Below are 22,778 nucleotides of genomic sequence, written 5' to 3' on the forward strand. Positions count from 1 at the left end.
TCGAGATATTCAAGAAATACACTTTTTAATCAAGATAATAGAACTCGTGGATAAAAAGAAAACTTCTTCATTCAAGAGCTTTACGGATTGCTGTTACTTACTACACTGTAAAAAATCCGGAGTGAATTGGGAGTGAATTTCATTCCCATTTCACTCCCATCACTCGGAGTTCCAGAGTGAAGTAATTAATCACTCTGCGTAGGGAGTGAATCCGGAGTTTTTATTTGCGGAGTGATTTCAGAGTGATTTCGGAGTGATTTCGAATTTCACTCCAAAAAACATCCGCGTTCGGAGTTTTTAAAATAAATAAAATAAGGATGAATTTTCGTTCTACAAAGAAAATCTCAAAATTAATTTACTATAAGGGTCATTCCACGTCAAATCGACCAATAGATTAGTCACCAATATAAATGAATAACCAATAATAAACAAATACAATTAATGTTTTTTTTTCTCATCATTATGCCACTTGTAACGTATAATTTTACTTATTATTAAACAAAACTACGTTTGAACATAATAAATTTATATTTATGCTGGGATAAGTTCAGCAGGTTCCAGGATTTGTGATGACAGGTTTTCGGAATGAAACCCTCAGATTATTTTCAAGAGAAATAAATAAATGATATTTATTTATCAATAAATATAAATATAATAATATAATATAATATAATAGTATTGCGTTCAATGTCTGCAGTCGAATCTTTTGGTTTCCTGTAAAATCTTCACGGTGACTGGAGATTTTGTTTTGCCAGTTACAACGAGATCGACGGTGTATTCAACTCCCTTAGCTTCAATGGAAGCCTGCGATGTTCTTGGTTGACTGAAGATTTCGACTATCCAAGTATGTCGAAACCTGTACCATGAATTTACTTCAATAGTACTCTGCAACGGGACTGAAAGATTTCGACTATCCAAGTTTGTCAAAACCTGTACTATGAAATTTTACTTCAATAGTACACTGCGGTAGTGATTGCTGTTGAATTTTACTTTAACAGTATCCAACGGTGGCCTTGACTGATTGGAAATTTCGACTATTCAAGTTAAGTCGAAATTAAACGCGAAATTTAAACGGTCCAAACGGCGGCCTTGGCTGGTTGAAGATTCCGACTTACCAAGTTAAGTCGAAATCAAACGCGGTATTTTAACGGTCCAAAACGGCGGCCTTAGTTGACTGGAATCAATTCTTCTTTCTTGAGCACTATCTTCTTGCACTAGTAGGTTCCTTGAGCTTGCTTTCGAGTTCCTTGTTAGTCAGCCGCTTACTCGAGGAAGAATGCCCCGGTGCTCCGCGACTCCGGTTTATATAGCGCTTTCGGCTGGCGGTGGGGACAGAATGGGCTTTGTTATTGGTCCGGGAGCTCCTACTCCCCCTTCCATTGTATTTTGGCTGGCGCGCATCCTCGCGGCGCATCGCGGTTTCCGAGTCACGAGTTCGGGAGCTCCGACTTTTTTTTACTGATTCTCTTGACTTATGCGCACCTTTACGGCGCATCGCGCTTCTCAAGGCGCTGACTTGGCGGTAACCGTCAAGCCCTTACCGGTGACTGGCAAATTTGCTTGACGGTAACCGTCAAGTAAATTTTTGCGCATGCGTGAAACTTTTATTTACTTTAGTATTTTTTTTTTTTTTTATTTTTTTTTTTTTTCTTTACAATAAATATTATAAATTATTTAATTTTTTTTCCTTCTATCACACACTAAATGAAATTTTAACTGTACAAAAAATCAAAATTACGCGATTTGCCAAACTCAATTAGGATAAAAAAAAAAAAATTAAGAAAAAATTTTTTTTTTAACAAATTTCAAAAATTCATATTTTTTAAAAAACAAAAAATACAGTTCCAAAAATTTCAGGATCTTTTAAGATTGGTACAAGGTAGTACACAAAAAAATTTGAGCCAAAAATTTATTGTCGACGGTCAATTTTGACAATTTTCAAAAATTCAAAATTTCACAAATTGGAGATTTTTTAAAATTTTTTGTCGGAAATTTTTTTTTTTAATAGCCCTAAGTATTCCCTTTGAAACTTACTCAATGCGATTTTTTTAATTGCAATAGTTTTCGAGATTTTTGAAACATAAGTTTAAAAAATATGGAAAATAGTGAAATTTTGGATTTTGCATAACTTTTGAAAAAAATTTTTTTAATTTTTTTCCTTTGGCAGAACTTCGTTATAAGATAAAAGAAAACTTCTGACCAAAATTTGTCCAAATCGAAAGGGGTCGAGTCCAACTATTGGTCGATTTGACGTGGAATGACCCAAATAAAAACATTATAATAATAATTAAAATAAAATATTATTAAAAATAATAAATTAAATTTTTAATAATTAAATATAAAAAGGGTTTATAAAAATATTTTCTTTACAAAAATTTATTTATTTCTAAATTCATTTATTATGGGAGTGAATGCGAAGTGAATTTTATTATTAATAAAAATTAACTCCTTCTCGGAGTAAATATCACTCCCGCTGGGAGTGAATCAATTAAAAATCATTCACTCTTCATTCACTCCGCGTTCACTCCGCAAATTTTTTACAGTGTATATTATCAACAATCCGTTTTAAATGTATTTCAGATAGAATGAAGTAAATTGTTTGCTTTTTTCTAAGATTCTTCGGCAATGTTAAATGATAAACGTGTTCTTAAACCAAGAATACAAAATTTTGTAAAGAGTTTGAAAGTATTACTAGTTGAAGAGAAGATGTAAAGTTTCTCAAGCTAAAAAAACCAGTTTCTAGACAAAGAATTATTATCTCAAGACAACCAGTTCTCTTCAAAATAATTTTCTTGGACCAAGAATATTTCTCTCAAGTTAAATAGTTTTTCATCAGTACAAAATCATTACGCTCCCCGAGTCAAAATTAAAAACATATTTTGAGCCTCCACAACCTACTCGAGGAGGTATAGGCTGAAATTATGGTTTTAGATTTTTTCGACTATGATGACGCGTATATCAGAACCGTAATTTCAGCCTACAAGTGGTATATTTGTCCACTTTTACCAAAGTTAGGCTGAAATCACCGTTTTAGAACCATAAATTGGGCCTACTGAGCCTACATCTCTACCGTAAAAAAATCCTTATTGGTTAATACGATGTCGGCGAGGGAAAAGAAAGGAAAGGGGGGGGGGGAATGGATTCAGATAAAAATGGCTGCTGTTAGCGGCATGCTATGTCCGGCGCATGTTATTTGATAAAAAAATGATAAAAAAAGGATTTTGCCAATGTCATATCTATATTTTATTTATATTGTAGAGCTATCGCAAATTCAGACTGTGTGACTCTTAATTTAAACCTAACATTCGCTAATTATAGAAATAACATGAATGCCAGACCGATAACTAACCCCTACACCGTACGACCGTTGAGTTGATTTACATCTCATCATTCTCATAAACTAAATTTCTATAGTGACGATTTTTCTGAAATTTTTGTATCTTTCTCTACCCTATTGAAAATAATTTTCAAAATTTTTTCAAATTTTCTTACCCAACCAAAAAAAAGTTACAAGTTATTTAAAGAAAAATATGTTTTTTTTTTTTGTTAAATAACCATAAATTTTTTGAAAATTGACTTATTGGGATATTTTTTTTTAAAAATTTTTGTTTTTAAATGTACTTTTTAGAAAAAAAATAAAAATAATAATTTGGATCAATATTCAACGTTTTTTTTGAAACTTTCGGAAAAAAAACGAAAATATCGGAATAAATGCCATTTTTGATTTTCGGATTTTTTTTATAAAATATTTCAGCATTTTCTGCGAATTTCCTGAAATTTTAAGAGTGGCATTTTTTTTCTTACTATTTTTTTTTAGAAATGAAAAAAAAAAATTTTTTTTTAATGTTTGTTTTTCGTTATAGCACTAAAAATTTTTCAGCAGATTTAGAAAACTTCAAAATCCGAGAAAAAAAAAATAAAAACAAAAATTAAAAATAACAATCATCCAAAAGATTTGATTATTATTTTTCAATGAAGTTAGATCAAAAATTAAAAAAAGCATTCAATTTTTTTTTTGTATTTTTTTTCCAAAACTACATGCAACAACAAAAAAATGAAATTGTTGTTTGATCCATTTTGGAGCAACGCATGAACTTTCAAAAATTTTGAGGCAATTAATTTCAAACAAAATTTGTTTGAAATTATTTTCATTTACACAGCAAAAAATATTTTTGTTGAATGATTTATAAACAGTAGACTTGAATGGAATGTGATTTCATTTTTTTACACGTTTAAATAATTTACATATCCTAAATTCAGGAGAATTTGAGTATTTTCTCACTAAGACTATAGTTTTGAAAAAAAAAAAAAAATAATCCAATCTTATCGATGATTGTCATTTAAAATTTTTTTTTCTCGGATTTTGAAGTTTTCTAAATCTGCTGAAAAATTTTCAGTGGTATAACGAAAAACAAACATTGAAAAAAAAATTTTTTTTTTCATTTCTAAAAAAGTGTCGCGTCGAGTCGTACCTATACGATAGACCATGAACGTGTGTGTGCAGAGTAGAATCATGCATGTATTGTACTATACAATTACATCTATATCTGTTGAGAGAGAGCGTGGGCGTACGAAATCAGATGACTATATCTATATATTAGCTCTAGCTTCAACGAGAATTTTCTCGAACAATTTCGGGAGACATCGTAGGCGACAAGTTGCGGCGGATGCGCAGAACGGTATAGCGCCGATCGGGGCCATATAGGAAAAACCAAATTCGCTCGTGCGGTGGCCAGTACCACCAGTTGCTCTGAGGCCCTTGAATCAGAAGTAAATTTCACGCAATCGTTCTCGCATATTACGCATCATACAGTACAATTGAGACATTCTCAAAAATCACATCGTTTAACATCATTTTATTTACTATCATTCGAATCATATTCACGAATTCAATTATTTTCGGTAAAACGCAATTTTATAGAAATAACACGGTAATTCGGACTAACGCCATACATCCGAGCTCTCTCTCATTCTTTTGGGTATTGACGGCCCGTGGTTTTGATCGTGCCTCCTTGGCTTTGATCGTTTCTCTCTCACACACATACAATCTAATAGCACTCTCCAGAAGAGTCATCAGTATTCGCCTACATTTGGCAATACGCATTAAGCTATTCTCACCAAGAGATAGCTATTATTACAATAGCTCAGGTCCTTCCTGATGAAATAACAATAGCTCAGGTCCTTCCTGACGAAATAACAATAGCTCAGGCCAGCTCCTGACAAAATAACACTAGCTCAGGCCAGCTCCTGACGAAACAACAATTACACATTCACACACATTTATTTCTTGTAATTATCATCGAGGAGGTTTTTTTTATCTGATCATCAAATTTTTCCTCCTCTGGGACAATAAATTTCTTCCTGTTGTCCCAAACATCGAGTGTAATTTATTAAAATTTCCTATCCATCTATACTAATAATCAAAATAAAATTCTGAAAAACTGAAGCACGAAATCTCGGCGCTTTGACGAGGTTTCGACAAAACAAAAAGACAATAGAAAGAAAAAAAATGCCACTCTGAAAATTTTAGGAAATTCGCAAAAAATACTGGTTTTTTATAAAAAAAAATAAATCGGAAATCAAAAATGAGCATCATCCCCAAATTTTCGTTTTTTCCAAAAGTTAAAAAAAAAACGTAGAATATGAATCCAAATTATTATTTTGATTTTTTTTTTTCTAAAAAGTACATCTTAAAACAAAAATTAAAAAAAGAAAAAATCCCAATAAGTCCATTTTCAAAAAAGTTATGGTTATTTAACAAAAAAAAAAACATATTTTTCTTTAAATAACTCGTAACTTTTTTTTGGTCGGGTAAAAAAATTTGAAAAAATTTTTAAAATTGTTTTCTGTAGGGTAGAGAAAGATACAAAAATTTCAGGAAATCGAAAATCGTCGAGGTCAAGAGTGGTCGATTTGGCATGAAATGCCCCATATATAAACCCGAATATGCTAACGATAAACATTAGAAAAAGTTTGTTGAGATGTTATTGCTTATTACTGTCCGTATATTTTATGGATTATTGATCAATTGTTGCAACATTAATTACAATAGTCATAATTTTTATTTCAACTCTACACTTAAAAAATTTTTTGCAACGATAAAAGTTAAAAATTTTCTAAGTCCAGTTTTTTAATTATAAAATTTTTGCTATCATAAAAATATTATATGTTCTAAAAAATAAAAAGATGGAAACAATCTACATACCCTCGAGGTAGGCTCTTTAGGCTCAAAATACAGTTTTAAACTGTGATTTCGACCTCAACAGCCTATTTTTAGGCCGATGAGGGTGAAAATACAGTTTTAAATTTCCATGCAAACCCAACAACAAAAGAAAGGAGGTTCAATAGGCTCAAATCATTTTTTTAATTTTGACTCGGGTCCGTCTTACCAATGATGTGAATTATCTTCGTTTGTAACATAACACGGAAAATTTTTTTGCAAACATCTTGAATTTGTTGTGAAAAAATTCTGCTTAACTCGAAATAACGTGTATGCTGCACTATAAATAATAAAATCAATTTATGATTACATGCTTATAATCTTCAATTTTTTTTCCCTGTTATCTTTATTTTGTTGTAGGATGGAACAATAGAGTTTGAAGAATTCATAAGAGCACTGTCTGTAACATCTCGAGGCAATTTGGATGAAAAACTACATTGTAAGTGCTTAATCTTTCTTCTAATTTTCATTATCGATTCATTTTTTGTAACTAATAACATAACAGTCAAAAATATCAATTGACATTAAAATTTTGGCTCAATTTTTTTTTGTATAATACTTTGTACTGATCTTAAAAGACCCTGAAATTTTTAGAAATGTGTTTTTTTTTTTTAAACATGAATTTTTTAATTTCAAAAAAAATTTTTTTTCTTATTTTTTGCAACTTTTAAATAAGGTAAAGTTATGCAGGTACATAGTATTGTAATTTTGAGCATTAAAAAATTAAATGCACGACGTGGAAATATTAAATAATAAATTAATTTCATTTTTTTTTATTTTTTTGGAGTAATTTTAAATTCAGGCTTAACACATGATATAGTTTCTTATTTTTTTTAACGCATGATATATTTTGTCCGTTTCTTCACTTCAATAACCGTTTTTAACGTCAAATAACTCAAACAGATATAAATTTCCAATAAAAATCAGAAATAATGTGATGAGAATATCAATTTTGTTTTGTTTTTTCGAATACTTGTTTACTTACAAATTTCTGCACATTAATGTTGCTCAATCTCAAATTTCAAATCATTTCCATCTTAAAAAGACGATAAATGGCGTCGAAAAATTTAAATGAAGTAAAAAAACGACGAATAACAATTATATCATGCATTAAGCCTGACTTTAAGATAACTTCAAAAAAATAAAAAAAAGTTAAAATTACTTTATTATTTAATATTTCCACGTCGTGCATTTAATTTTTTAATGCTCAAAATTATAATACTACGTATCTCCATAACTTTACCTTATTTAAAAGTTGCAAAAATCACAAAAAAATTTTTTTTTAATTTAAAAAAAACACAGTTTTAAAAATTTCAGGGTCTTTTAAGATCAGTACAAGGTACTATACAAAAAAAAATTGAGCCAAAATTGTAATGTCAATCGACATTTTTGACAAATTTGGCATTTTTCAAAATTTTTTTCCAAAATATTTTTTTTTTTCAATAGCCCCAAGTGTCCCCTTTCAAACAAACGAAAGGCTATTCCCGTATATATAATAGCGTTCGAGATATTCCAAAAACAAAATTGAAAAAATAGCGAAATTTTGAATTTGCAAATTTTTTGAATAAAATTTTTTAATTCTTTTTTTAGTAGATTTCATAGAAAAATTTTGCTATATTTCGACTATACTCGTCGAGCTGAGTCGGAAAATGCATATGGTTCAAAAGTTTATATATATATACTAGCTGACCCGGCAAACGTTGTTTTGCCATGTATGTTATTTCAAGAAAACATTTTTTTAATTCAATGAAAAGAACTATCTTATGTAAGTGTGCGGGGATATATTTATAATCGAAAGCGTTATAAACAATAAAAGTATGTTTTATTTAGGTTAATAAATTAATCTCTATTAAAGTAATGAATATATTTTAAATTACAATCCTTGATAGGATTTAAACATCAAAAATAATTATTCATATTTTTACTATCAATTATGGCAGTTGAAAAAAAAAAAAAAAATTAATCTCTCAGCGCAATAGAGTGTACAATATTCTTGGTTAGTCCGTCTTTAGCCAACACAAATAAACTGGATGGTTTTCCTACGCAAGAACATGCGAATGCCAATCTAATTGGGAATTGAGTGCGTTTGAATTCAATTGGCACATCTGTGGGAATCATAGGGATTCGTGGCAGCGACACATTCTCGCCTTGAAACTTGCCATTCAAGATGATGGCTTCAATAACGTTTTTCATTAATTTTTTAATGACTAATCGTGTGCCATTACATAGCTGTGGTGGGTTCAAGTTACGAAGCAGAATAATCGGAGATCCAACCTTTAATTGTAAATGATGTGGTGGCATGCCTGGCAAATCCAATGAATTTAAAAACTCAATTGGATAATTCACAATCTGGTTGGTATCGCAAACTGCATCGATAGATTTGTATGACACCAAGTCCCCAGGCAACAGCTGTTGTATTTTTAAATTTAACCCATTGACGTCCACATTTTTAGCTGCCAAGATCGCTCTTTCTGCCAGCCACTTATGATTTTTATATTGTGTGTGTACGTCGGGAAATATGTGATCGATAAAAGTATTTTGCGAGTCGATGATTGTGCAGAAGTTCGTCTGTAATTTTATGCATCCAGTATTTTCATGTACAGCAACTTTCCCATCGCCAATATCTAACAGTTGTTTAGAGAATGTTTCGGCGGATGGATCCTGAAGCATTTGAACGCGCATGTTCACCCTAAGTTGTACTTTTTCAACATTACGCCATAGTCGCGATGATTTTAAGCAAGCGTTAATTTCATCAGCCCACGTTGAACGTGGAATAACAGGAAATGTTTGTCTGAAATCACCTGAAAGGAGTAACAAAGTGCCGCCAAATAGTTTATCGTTGTTTTTTATATCCTTTAATGTCCTATCCAATGCCTCAAGCGAATGTTTGTGTGCCATAGTGCATTCATCCCAGATAATAATTTTACATTGTTTCATCACTGTGGCTATAGACGATTGTTTTTTTATGTTGCACACTGCATCTGGATTATTTTGAATGTTCAACGGCAGCTTAAATGCTGAATGAGCTGTTCTGCCTCCATCTAATAAAGTAGCTGCAATGCCAGAAGATGCAACGGCCAATGCGATGCCATTTTTTGATCGTATTTCGGCAAGAAGTAGCGAAATAAGGAATGTTTTGCCAGTTCCACCTGGTGCATCTAAAAAAAAGAATCCTCCTTATCCTGCCGAAACTGCCAGCATGATGCGGTTGTAGATAATTTTTTGTTCATCATTTAGTAGTGGAACATTGCGACTAACAATGCTTGCCATTTCTACAGTATCGTACTGTAGTTCACGATTCATATCTGTGTTGAGTAAATCAGATGCACTTCGATTCGGTGAGCTCATACCGAAATGACTGATTGGTAAATTCGCAATAGCAATGCAAAGATCCTCGATAGCAATCAATGCTTCATTGTACATTGCATCACTGAATGATATTGCTAGATCGTTGCACCTTGTACGATGTCGATACAATATATCATCAGTCATTGAATCTTTGTGATTATCCCACAACATTTGTGCTCGGGCCGGGAAACATGTAGTCAATACTATAGCAAATAGTAGACGAATTTGTTTTCCTGTGCAGTTTAATGCTGCTTCAGCAAGCATACTGTCCCAATGGTTGTCTTCTTCTAGCAAGCCTAGAGCAAGGCATGCATCTTTATACGTAGGATACTGTTGTCCATCTACCTTCCGTATATCTTGAAATGACAATGGTCCGGTGACATTAACTAACAATAGTCGCAGATAAAAGCACTCAGTTTGCCTTGGATTGACTGTATATACACGACCCAAATTATTTGATTTGAATAAACCGGGGCACGGATCAACTGGTATCACTTTCTTACGGGGCATCCATTGTTTCGACTGAGTCCATGTAAAATACCGTGGAACTTCAGAATAGTGCAGTGTTTGTGCAAAGGCACCAAAAGCATCCGCACGATTGCACAGTTCAAAAAATTCAGTGAGCGTAGTTTTTGGTGGATTTATAGCACGATCAAGCGCTGTATCGTTGGTGAAATATACGCGCAGGCCGTTTTCAAGATGGACAGCTAAATTGATAACTGCTGGTCCCCGTTCATGAATTGGGAAACCGAAAATGCGCCAGACAGCTTCATTGGAACTGATATACCTGCCAATTCGGTAAATCGTAATGTCATCATTTTCATTCACTGGAGGAGAATGAACATTAGTATTTTCAACCCTAAATACAGCCATATCACTTCCTTTATGCATATACTTGCAAATATACATGATACTCTTCACCGAACTGCATAACTCAACATTAATATGAGCATCGAATGTTTTGCTCAGCAAAGGTGAATATGGTACCACCCAACGATTATCAATGTCGATGTCTGCCTTGTTGATAGTTTTAACGAAAGATTGTCCGCCATTTTCGGTATTTCTTCGACGATATATTGGATATCCGTCAACATGTGTGACCGTATCGTTAGTAAAATCTTTAGGAAAACGCTTTGTACATTTTCCGTCCACCATGCAAGGTGATGAAGGATTCAGATTTCCGCACGGACCATGAATCATGTTTGTAGTAACAATATCAAGTAGTAATTGATCAGTAGACGGATCTGGAATCTCTGCAGAAATCAAACTATCGATGTCATCAGCACGTATTTTGTCGACCAACCAAATTAAAATGTGAGCATGAGGTAATCCACGCTTTTGCCACTCAACTGAATACATCCAACAACGTGTGGGGCCAAATACATGCAATTTGGTAATAAAGTTGATTAAAGACTTTAATTTTTGTTTAAACACACGTGCTGAAATGTTATGACGATGTATTGCATGTTGTCCTGGTAATAGCAACGATGTAATTTCCGGCCATTTTGGATTACATGTAAAAGTAATAAAAAGACATGGTCGTCCATATTCACGCACGAAAGTCATAGCATCCTGTATGTATTCTTGCATGTGACGTGGACTACCTATGTACGATGATGGTAAGATAACAGAGTTACCAATTTCGGCAGTGTCAGCGTTATTCGCAATAGCATCTCGCAAGTGAATATATTCTTCCGCACGCAGCTTCTGTTGATTATATCGCAAGTATCTTAGTCGTTCACTCTCTATCTTCACATACATGTCGACCATAAATTGTTGGCAAAGCTCACGACATCGTAAAATGATGTTGTCTCGGCCACGTCTAATCATCAAACGATATGAATAAAAATCCTTCGAGCTAACGTTCTTATTTGTTTCAGCTCCTGTAATAATATATATTTAAATTAATTAAAGATTTATTCTTTAATAATAAAATAATTATGTTGTTAATAATGAAAGAATTACCTGTTACGGGATCTCGTTGTTTAATGTTCACACAATATCCATCTTGTCCCTTCCAGAAAATTAGTGGATATTGGAAAGCGTCATATGAATGATGGGTATCACTGATGAACTGAAGATCATTATTTCTTCTTCGAATCACGATTTGTCGCATAGCTGTACGGTCGCCAACCATGATTCCAGCAACGTCTTCAACAACAGGTGCGTTGAATCTACGTACATGCTCTCCAGCTGGTGTTCTATCAGGATTGATGACAATAGCGTGATTATCACTTTGTAGCTTGTGCATGTGTGCTTTGAAAAATTTTAATAATTCATTGTGCTCATTTAACAGAGCGTCTAGCTCACTGACGATACGCCTGGCAAAAGGTGAATTAAGATTATGGAAGTCGCAACGTGCATCCACTCGATTGTCGAGTGCACGTTCAGAGTCCTCGCCACCCATAAAGTATATTTGTAAAAATTTATGAGATTTGTTTGGCATTGGCAGCAATGAGCCCACTTTGTGATAAACTTGGCCTTTGATTTTAAACGTGGAATTAAATTGTTGACCGTTTGCTGCAACATAGCTAACTATTTCTGTTGCTCCAAACGATGTCATTTGGAAACATGAATTGAATGTGCGAATTGACTTCAGGAATAGGCTAGAATCTGGATCAGTACCAATAAGTAAACCGTGCAATGGCTCAGGTGGTGTTTCAATTTCGGTTAGTTGTACTTTTCCTGATGAGCAACACATCCCAAGTGGCTCATTTTCAAATTTAAGTGCATGACAATGCGGGCATTCCTTCTCCAAAGTACCAATAACCACTTTGGAATGAGCATAATATTCAACATCAGGCTCGTACTGGAATGCTAGTCGAAGAAATGAATTTGACGTAAATGCTCGATGAACTTGTTGGCGTTGTTGGTCAATTCCTCTATGTCTGTCGACTATGAGTCTGCGAGTTTGTCTTCGTTCTAGTTGTCTTTGTTGATTTCGTTCATCTCGTGCCTCTTGTGATCGTTGTTCACGTAACTGCGACACTCTCGCACGCAAATTTGCATTGTCTTCTTGAATTTGTTCGTTTGATCTTCGTGCTCTTAAATCTCGCATGGCTCTGGAACTGCTCGTGCGACAACTGAAATTGGCCCCTTTGCGCTTTTTTGGCATTGCTGACTGTACGTAGAACATATAAATAAATGAAGTTAAAAAACTGAAACGGGTAAAAAAATTTGTTTATATTTTGATAAGCTTTATCAACTGTTAATAAATGATTTTTTAACATCATAGGATTTAATAAATATTTATGAACAGTCAAATTTATTAAGTACAATTTACAAATTGTTAATAAATATTTATTAATGGTTAATGAATATTTGTTAACTGTCAACAAATATTTAGTTAATATAAAAAGCAATATTAGCAATTTCTTTAGACACATTTTATAACTCTATAGCTGAAATACATGATAATAATTCAATTCACAAAATAAATTAACATTTTTAATATATAAATGACATATATAAGTATAAAAAATCTGTAAAGATGATTTTTGTTCATAAGCAATCTTCATGTCATATGACAGCGCAAGCAAAACAAATTCACTAAACAAAATATTTATTGATTAATTATAAATATTTGTTTGAATATACCATAGATATTTGTGCAATAACTTTTTTGTAACTAAATTGACAGAAATTCGACTGTTCAAAATTCAAATCTCGGTGTCCACCAGAGATTAAGGAAGAGAACTCATGGAAATCATAACGTACAGCCTAAAGAAAATTTCCGGACTCCAAATTGATTAATCGACTCCATGGACACTGAGTAACAGCCCCATCAAAGTATTTTTTTGTCTTAATTGACAGTAATTTGACGTTTCAAAATTAACATCTCGGTGTCTACGGGAGATTAAGAACGAAATCTCGTTGAAATCATGAAGTCAACCCTACAAAAAATTTTCAGACTCCTAATCGGTCAATCAACCGCATGGACACCGAATAACAGCTTGTATAAACGGCAATTTTTAACTTAATTGACAGAAATTCTAATGTTAAAAATTTAATTCTCGGTGTCCAGTGGAGATTAAGTAAAAAAAACTCATAAAAATCATAGAGTACACCCTACAGAAGATTTTAAGACCCATAATTGATCAATTCACCCCATGGACACCGAGTAACAGCTCCCTAAAAGGCGTTTACCGTCTAAATTGACAGCAATTTAACATTTAAAAATTCAATTCTCAGTGTCCACTGGAGATTAAAGAATAACACTGGGAAAAATTATAGGGTACATCCTACAGAAGATTTTTCGAGTCGTAATCGATTAATCAACCCCATGGTTGCCGAGTAACAGCCCCATAAAAGGCGTTGTTTTACTAAATTGAGTGCAATTTGACTTTTAAAAAATCATTCCGCGGTGTCCACTGGAGATTAAATAAGAAAACTTTCAAAAATCATAGAGTGGACCCTACAGAAAATTTACAGACTCCTAATTAACCCTATAAAACCGCGATTTTTCGATTTTTCATTGATTTAAATGTAAATTCTCGGTGTCCACTGAAAATAACTTAAAAAAAATTATCCTACTTTCCAATGTAACCTTTGTAAAGAATTGAAAAATCAAAATTTAAGAATCCACCCCATAGACACTAAGATACACCCCCCATAAAGCCGCGATTTCTCCATTATTTGTGAAGTTAAGTTGAAATTCTCGGTGTTAACTCGGAATAACTCAAAGAAAATTATCTTACTCTCCAGTTTAACCTTTTTTATGAATTAAAATAAAAAAATTTTGAAATCCACCCCATAAACACCGAGAAGCAACCCCACAATGCCACAATTGTTCGATTTTTCATTGATTTAAATTGAAATTCTCGGTGTCCACTCAAAATAAGTCAAAGAAAATTATTGTACTTTTTAATGTTATCTCTGTTATAAAATAATAAATCCATTCTAGAATCCACAGACACCGAGATACACCCCCATACAGTCGCGATTTGTCGATTTTTAATTGACTTAAATTGAAATTCTCGGTGTCCACTTAAAATAAAGAGCATAAACTCATTCCACTCTCCAATTTACTCTTTTTAATAAATAAAAATATCAAAATTCAAGAATTAACCCCATAGACCCCAAGATACGCCTCCATAAAGCCGCGATTTCTCAATTTTTTGTGGATTAATATCGAAATTTTCGGTGTCAACTGATAATTTGAATTTTAATTATTGAAAAATCGCGAATTGTTGGCTTTATTTGGATGTTTGTTAGTGTCTATGCGGTGGATTTTCAAGAGTTAAGTTTTTTTTGTTTTTAAGGGTGTAATTGAAAAGTTAAATAGGTTCCCCTTGTTGTTGTTAAATGGACACCAAGAAATTCAATTTCAATTACTAACAAATCACAAATTAGCGGCTTTATGGGGTCTTATCTCGCCGTTAATGGGGAGGTTTTTTTAAATCTTATTTTTTTTTGCTTAATGGGATTAATGGGATTTACAGCTTAATGGGATTATAACTCGGAGTTTGCGGGGTGGTTTCTTAAATAATAATTTTTTTCGATTCACAGGAGTTTAATCGACAAGTAGAAAAGGTTTCTTTTGTTGATTTTCAATGGGCACCAATAATTTGAATTTTAATTTCTGAGCAATCCCGATTTTTGTGCGTTATCAAGTCGTATTTCGGTATCTATGGGGTGTTTTTACAATTTTTTAAATTTGTCTGATGGTCAGAAGTACCACTGATAATTTTGATTGATATTTTTTTTTCTATTTCGAATCCACTGAGAAAATTTTAATTTTTATATTAAATAATCCCGAAATACTCGGCTTTATAAGGCTGTATCTTAGTGTCTATGGGGTGGTTTTTGTAATTTTTAATTTTTTTTCGATTGTTATGAGTATAGTTAACTATTAGCCCTGGTTTTTTATTTGAAATTTTGAGTAGTCGTCGAAAATTTCTATTTTAATTATTGAAATATCGCACAATTTTTGGCTTTATGGGACTGTATCTCTCTGTCTATGGGGTAGTTTTTTATTTTTAAAAATTTTTTTGGTCAACAGCAGTGTCACTGATTTTTTTTATTGCTTTTTTTTTTTTATTCCAAGTGCACAATGATTATTTGAATTTCATCATTAAATAATCGCGAATTTTCGGCTTTACGGGGCTGTATCTCCCAGTCTATGGGGTAGTTTTTTATTTTTAAAAATTTTTTTGGTCAACAGTAGTGTCACTGATTATTTTTATTGCTTTTTTTTTTTTAACTTCAAGTGCACACTGATCATTTGAATTTCATCATTAAATAATCGCAAATTTTTGGCTTTATGGGGCTGTATCTTAGAGTGTATGGGGTACTTTTATAACTTTTATTTTTTTTTTTAATTACAGGGGTATCATTGAATATGACTATCGGCTTTTTTTTTTTTATTTTCCGGTGACACCGAAAATTCGAGTTTTAATTATCAAAAAATCGCACATTTTTCGTTTTATGGGGCTGTCTATGGGATGGTTTTTCTAATATTAATTTTTTTTTTTATTTACAGAAGTATCATTGATCATTATTATTGTATGCGGGCATCCCGCTATAACTGAGCAATGATATCACACATGTGCAAGCGAGCGCGCACTCATTGCCCGTCGCGCTTCCACTCGCTCGCTCTCGCGCCTACCGTTCTGCCGCTATACCGCGCTCCTCATTGGTCTATTTTCATAAATTCATAGTAATTTTTCTATGGGTCTGATCGAAACATGGTAAAGGACTTTTCTATTCAGAATCCAATTTTCTACCACACCCTGTCCGGTGGCTCACGACTTCTGAGACACCCTGTATATATCGGATATAACGCGGCTTGTCACGACGATAGCGTCGCCAATTTACAACGGATCTTTACCAAACTCAACATACTTATTCTACAGATAAATACCAAAGTCAAGCTCGAAGATGAGCTTAATCGATCAATTAATTTAGAAATACCAGGATTTCAAAATTTTGAAAATCATAAAAATTCATATTTCTTCACTTTCTTACTCGAATAACTTTCAAATGGGATAACTTATTGAAATTCTGTAAATCGCATCTGAAAGCTTTTTAAATAAGCTTCAATTTGAGTACCATATCATATGTGTAGTCTTAAAATTCTATCCTATTCCGCTATGCCAATTATGAAATTTGCTATTGCACTGGTTTTAAAATTCTTCCGTCGATATATATTTTTGTCGATTGCATAGAAGTTAAAAACCCTAGTTTTGTATACAATCCTCGTTCTATTTTTTTTCTATTCATGATGAAATCTACTTCCATTTCGGCTGCCGAATGGTCTTTTTTTCTCTGGCAGAAGTTCATTATATGATAAAAGAAAATTTCTGACCAAAATTTATCCAAATCAAAAGGGGTCAATTCCAACTGTAGGTCCATTTGACATGAAATGACCCAACTATATTTTACTATTAAGTCGCAATAACAGTAGTTATCCTGTTGCTGCAACAGGACTTTATCTTGTTGCTGCAACATAGCTGCCTCCTATTGCAGCTACAGGAAAATCCTGTTGCTGTAACAGGATTTTTTCCTGTTGCTGCAACAGTTAATTTTTTTCCGTGTATATCGCTATATTTGGCTGTATCTAACAATACAAAAATAAATTTTTTATTCACTTTGTTCATGTACTCAATTTCGCTCTCGTGAGCGATCAAAAACTTACTGCACAAGTTACTTGATATACTATTTACATACCATGCATTTTCTTAATTTCAGGGGCTTTTCGATTATATGATGTAGACAATGATGGATACATTACACGCGACGAAATGTACAACATCGTAGATGCAATATATCAAATGGTGGTAAGTTAATTGAATTTTTCATATAATTTTAGAAGAGAGTGGGGCAAAATGGGTTATTCAAGAAAACATTAAATTAATTTTTTTACAAAAATTCTGAAAAAAACGTTTTTTCAGAATAACTTTTAAATTTATTATCTAATCAATTTTTCTGATGAGTAAGTTACTTTTTGTTCTTGAAAATCGACTAATTAAAGAGATAAAACAGTTTTTAAACGTTAGGAAATGCATTTATTCATAAAAACGTATGTTTTATTTATTTATGTTTTATTATTTTATCACAATCTTTTCTAGCGCAAATATTTAAAAAAAAAATCATTAAAACAGTAATTTAGCAACGGTAACTATTCCATACCAAAATTTCAGTCGTTAATTATAAAATTAGATAAGCACAGTCAAGTAATATGATAACTTAATTCAATAAACCGCAAAGTTACTTTAATGATAATAAGTAGTGTACAATGATGTAATGCCTTAATTTGCATATGACTGAATTGTTCTTCTTGGTACACATGGGGTGCCTATAGATTTATAAACATTCATCTATCTACTTTCAACATTCACAGTCTTACCTGACTTTAACTGCCACCCTCAAAGTACAAGAACCCTACAAGTTTTGGATTATAGAACACTTGAGCTCAGGTTCTCAACACCACTTGGGTGGATAACACAGGCACTGCGACTCTAGTTTTTTGTTTTTAACGAGTAAGCCTTCTCGCTGATAGATTCAATGTATCAACTTCAGTGAACGTTTGGAGATTAGTCCACATTAAAAAAAAAAAAAAAAAAAAAAATTAACTTGATTCAAAAGAAAAATTCTTGAACCAACACAACTATTTTGAAGAGCTTCATCTTCTAGATTTAAGTAGAAAAATGTTTGAGCTGAAAAAATATTTCTTGGTTGATTTAGGTTAATTTAGGGACTTTTGATCTTGATTTAAAAAAAGCCATTCAGCAGCCACAATGGAAGTAGAATTCATTAATAGATACAAAAAATTACAAAATGAAATATGTTTATAAGAATTTATTTACAACATCAATACCTCCATGTTTTATAAATTTTGCTTTTCTATAATTCATTTATTTACAATATCAACAGACTCGATAGAGTCTGGCGCCAAGTTCCGTTCTCTAGCCAGACTACCGAGTATGTATAATACCGTAAGCAGAACGGTTTTTTGAGGTTACAAATTTTTTTTCAAATTTATTTTCTTTTTTTTTTATATGATATTTTATAATAGTAGTTCATGCTTTTTATTACGCGTATTACTTGATTATTATCAATTACCTTTATAATTTCTATTTAAAATTATTAAATATAATCAGCACAAACTATAGCGACCCAGATTTTTAGATTTTAACTTTTTTTTTATGTAAAAAGCGGATGGCCAGAGACTAAATAATATAAGGATGCATGCTAATCTTATAATCGATGGGAAACTACAGTGAAAAAAAGATATTTGACAGCTTGCAATTACACACGCCAGGCGGCGCAAGAATAACTTTTTCATGAACTATAGCTTAAAGGGGATAGTTTGCCACCGGAAATGTATTAAATTAAAATTGTCAATTTTTATTATAATTACAAAAAATACTGAAATCCGAACAAAAACAGTTTCACTGTAAGAAAATCGTGCCAAGTCCACGTTCATAAGACTATTAAGAAAAAAAAATTTTGTTTCTTTACAAAAAGATATAAAATAAAAAATTAAAAAATCCAAGAAACCGATATGATTGTATATGATTTTCGGAAATTAAAAAAAATTTTGTTATAAATTTAAAAATTAAAAGAAACAATTTTGGAACGTACTTGGTATGCGTCATTGTGTACTTCAATTTTTTTTTAAAGTTCTAGTAGATAGATTTTACGAATTTCATAAAAAGCGAAATATTTTGTAACCACGCACACTAAATACGATCCAAAATTGTTTCTTTTATTTTTTAAATTTACAACAAAATTTTTTTTGATTTCCGAAAATTATATACAATCATATCGGTAACTTGGATTTTTTAATTTTTTATTTTATATCTTTTTGTAAAGAAATAAAATTTTTTTTTTCTTAATAGTCTTATGAACGTGGACTTGGCGCGATTTTTTTTTACAGTGAAACTAGTTTTGTTCAGATTTTCTAACTTCTTGAACAATTATAATGTTTTCTCAGATTTAACTATATAATTCAGAATATTGTGTTGAATTTTTGTGAAAGAATATTTAATAAGATACTAATGTATCCGTCAAAACGAATGCAATAGTAAAAGTTCATTAAAACTATCAGCTTTTTACAGAAATTGAATAAGTAATTGCATTCGAAAGTTATTTGGAAAAAAAGAAATGAAAGTATGAAATTTTATTTACGTGCTTTAATTATTTCTTCTTAAAAATCTCAGAAGATTGAAGCACATAATTACAAATACAAATGGCTATGGCCACACAATTTGATAATTGGAGATGATGGTCCATAATGTTTGTATAAATAAATATTGAATTATCTTGTAAATTCCATTTTTGTACGCATGTTGAACATAAATTAGGAAGTAGAAAAATTACTCATGTCCAGGAGGATCCAACGCTTAAACTTGTAAGATAATATTTTTTAACATTAGTGTAAAGTAAAAAATAGAATCACCATAAATTTCTCAGCATCTAGATTTCTATGAAATCTACTAAAAACGATTCTTTTCATTGTCTCATTTTAGAAAATGGCATTACATATTTAGTTCAAATTGATGCCTAATGATAATTGCTCTCTTGAACTTATGAACGGATTTTCTTCTAAAATATTGTAGTAAAAACATCTTTAAAAAAAAATTTTGTATTTTCAGGGTCAACAACTGCATGCAGAAGATGAAAATACACCTCAGAAAAGGGTCGATAAAATATTCGATCAAATGGACAAAAATCACGATGATAAACTTACTCTTGACGAGTTTCGAGAAGGTAGCAAAGCAGACCCGAGAATCGTTCAAGCTCTTTCTCTTGGTGGCGGAGATCCAGCATAAAAATAATTTCTAACTTGTAAAGTTAAATAATGATAATCATTTTTAATAACATTTTAACTTATACTGATTTTGCAAGCAAATTTAAATGTTATAAGATTCTTTTAAATTTATCATTAACATTATTATTTTTTTATCGCTACTATTATGACTATTTTTGAAAAATATTTCAACTCTAAATCTCTATTTATATGAGATTCAATTAAATAATATTTTTTATTTTGCTTAATTCTACCAGTTATGATATGAATCGTTTAAATTGAGATTTTTTTAACTAACTCTTGTATAATTGACAAAGCTCAATAATGTTAATCAGAAAAATAAGAATGCCAGTTAAAATAATTAAAACTAACAATCTTAAAAAAGATTATTCACTGGCAACTCAATAATAAAATATAAATTGTTGCTAACTTAAGAATTTATACTATACACAGAGATGTTATATTTTGAATAACCAAAATGTTTTTTTTTGTTTTTTTTTTTTCTGGAAACTTTGAATAGTCTATGAAATTGATAAGAATAAATGAAAATTATTAACTATGCAATAAGATTTGAAAAAAACAATATGAGATGAATAAAAAGCGATAAATATCATTACCATTAGAAACAGTTATCTGCAAATGGTCGGCCTACCAATAAAATATATCTAAAGCGTTTAATTGAATGATTAACTACCGTAAAAATGTAAAAGACATTTTTAAAACTTATTAATATCCAAATAGTGAGTCTCAAGGAAGTATTCTAGTCTGAAGGAAATAAATTTTGGGTGTTTCTCCACGTCCATAGAAAAAAAATCAAAAATATTTTTGTCATCTTTTTTTTACCAGATATTTACTGTCATTTTCAGAGTATATAAAAAACTAAAAAAAAAAAAAAAAAAACATCAAATATTTAAGCACGTTTTTCCGGAACTATTTTATTCAACACGGTTATTGATATAACATCAAGTTCTAATGAATCAATTTACTTAAAATTTAGTACAAATTTTCTTTACATTATCTTTTATTTATCCTCTCTACCAAGTTTTGCAAAAAGTTTTTTTTAAAACCATAAAAAAAATTTGAAATAACGCTTTCCGAGTTCAAAAATTTAAAAGTTATTTTGAAAAAACTTGAAAAAAAATTTTTCTTTGGTTTTTATTTTTTAAATATTTTTTGAACGGCTTGACCGATTGCTTCCAAAGTCTAATTAGCTTGAAGTTGCAATAAACACTTTCAAACGCCGTGTCGTTCATCTTGATCGGTTGATTCGTTCTTAAGATATTGTACGACAAAATTTTATTTACATTCATACATACATAAACACACACACACACACACACACACACACACACACACACACACACACACGCGCGCGCACAGGCGCGCGGTCGGACGTCCAGCAGGAAATAATCGCAACGGCTTCCTAAGACCTCAAAACGTGGAGATCTGATGAAAACTCGCATTCTCAAAATCGGACCGAAATCTATAACTTCCTACTTTTTAAAATTATGGTAATTATGCAGAAGTGGGGCTCCACCTATATTTGAATGTAATAAATCGGAAAATTGATCTTTTTGAATATTTTTTTTTTCTTAAATTGTTCTTCTCCACGGCGAATTTATGATAAAAAGTATGAAAATTAAATAATTTGATGTTTTTTCTTTAAAAAAAAAATATTCAAAAAGATTAATTTTTCGATATTTTATTTTATTTCAATTTTATCTAAAATAGGTAGAGCCCCACTTCTACATAATTACCAAAAATTGTTTTTTGTTTTCGATAAAATAAATTTTTTATAATTTTTTTGTATATTCTATAAAATTTCACTTAACATTTGGTCAAGAAAAATTAGATAATAAAAATTGTTTTTTTCAATTTTTTTTTTTCGAACTTGAAGAAACACCAAAAATTTGTCTCTGGACTTGAATTCCCTTTAATGAAACTCAAATGTTAAGTAAAATCTCTACGTTTGAGATTTTAGAAGTTGATGATCTCATATACCTAAACTACATAAACGTCCCTTATTTACATATACACTTGAAATCATTTTTAGCGCACAAAAATTGATTTATACAATATTTAATATTTTTATTATACAAAATATAAAAGTTAAATATAGCTAATAAGAGTTGTTATATTTTGTGTGATTTAAAAAAAAACTGATAGAAAAGTTTGAAAAGTTTTAATCACGATTGAATGCAAGTTTTAAATATCGTAACAATTTAGCACATGCTCATTTATTTATTTTTTTAATAAATTTGTAAAATTTATAGCAAAAATAAATGAAATCCATGTGTGTTACAAGCTTAAAATGATAATATTATATAATTGTGATGCATTAAAATTTATGTTCTGTCTAACAACTAAATTTTGTTTTTATTATTTTTATAAAGTATTTTAGACTTCTAATAAATAGTCACATATGAATCATTTCTTTTTAGCTTCTACGTCGTAACC

General features: G+C 31.2%; 1 protein-coding gene across 1 annotated transcript; it reads left to right on the plus strand.

Moving 5' to 3' along the window:
- The first annotated feature begins 1,276 nt into the window (after window positions 1-1,276).
- On the plus strand, window positions 1,277-20,996 carry LOC123267890 (frequenin-1-like). Its single transcript, XM_044732777.1, has 4 exons — window positions 1,277-1,381; window positions 6,581-6,659; window positions 17,258-17,346; window positions 20,167-20,996. The coding sequence occupies exons 1-4, from the start codon at window positions 1,277-1,279 to the stop codon at window positions 20,341-20,343; spliced, it is 450 nt and encodes a 149-aa protein (XP_044588712.1). The 3' UTR covers window positions 20,344-20,996.
- The last annotated feature ends 1,782 nt before the right edge of the window (window positions 20,997-22,778 follow it).

Source organism: Cotesia glomerata, linkage group LG6 (assembly GCF_020080835.1).
Source record: "Cotesia glomerata isolate CgM1 linkage group LG6, MPM_Cglom_v2.3, whole genome shotgun sequence".
NCBI lineage: Eukaryota > Metazoa > Arthropoda > Insecta > Hymenoptera > Braconidae > Cotesia > Cotesia glomerata.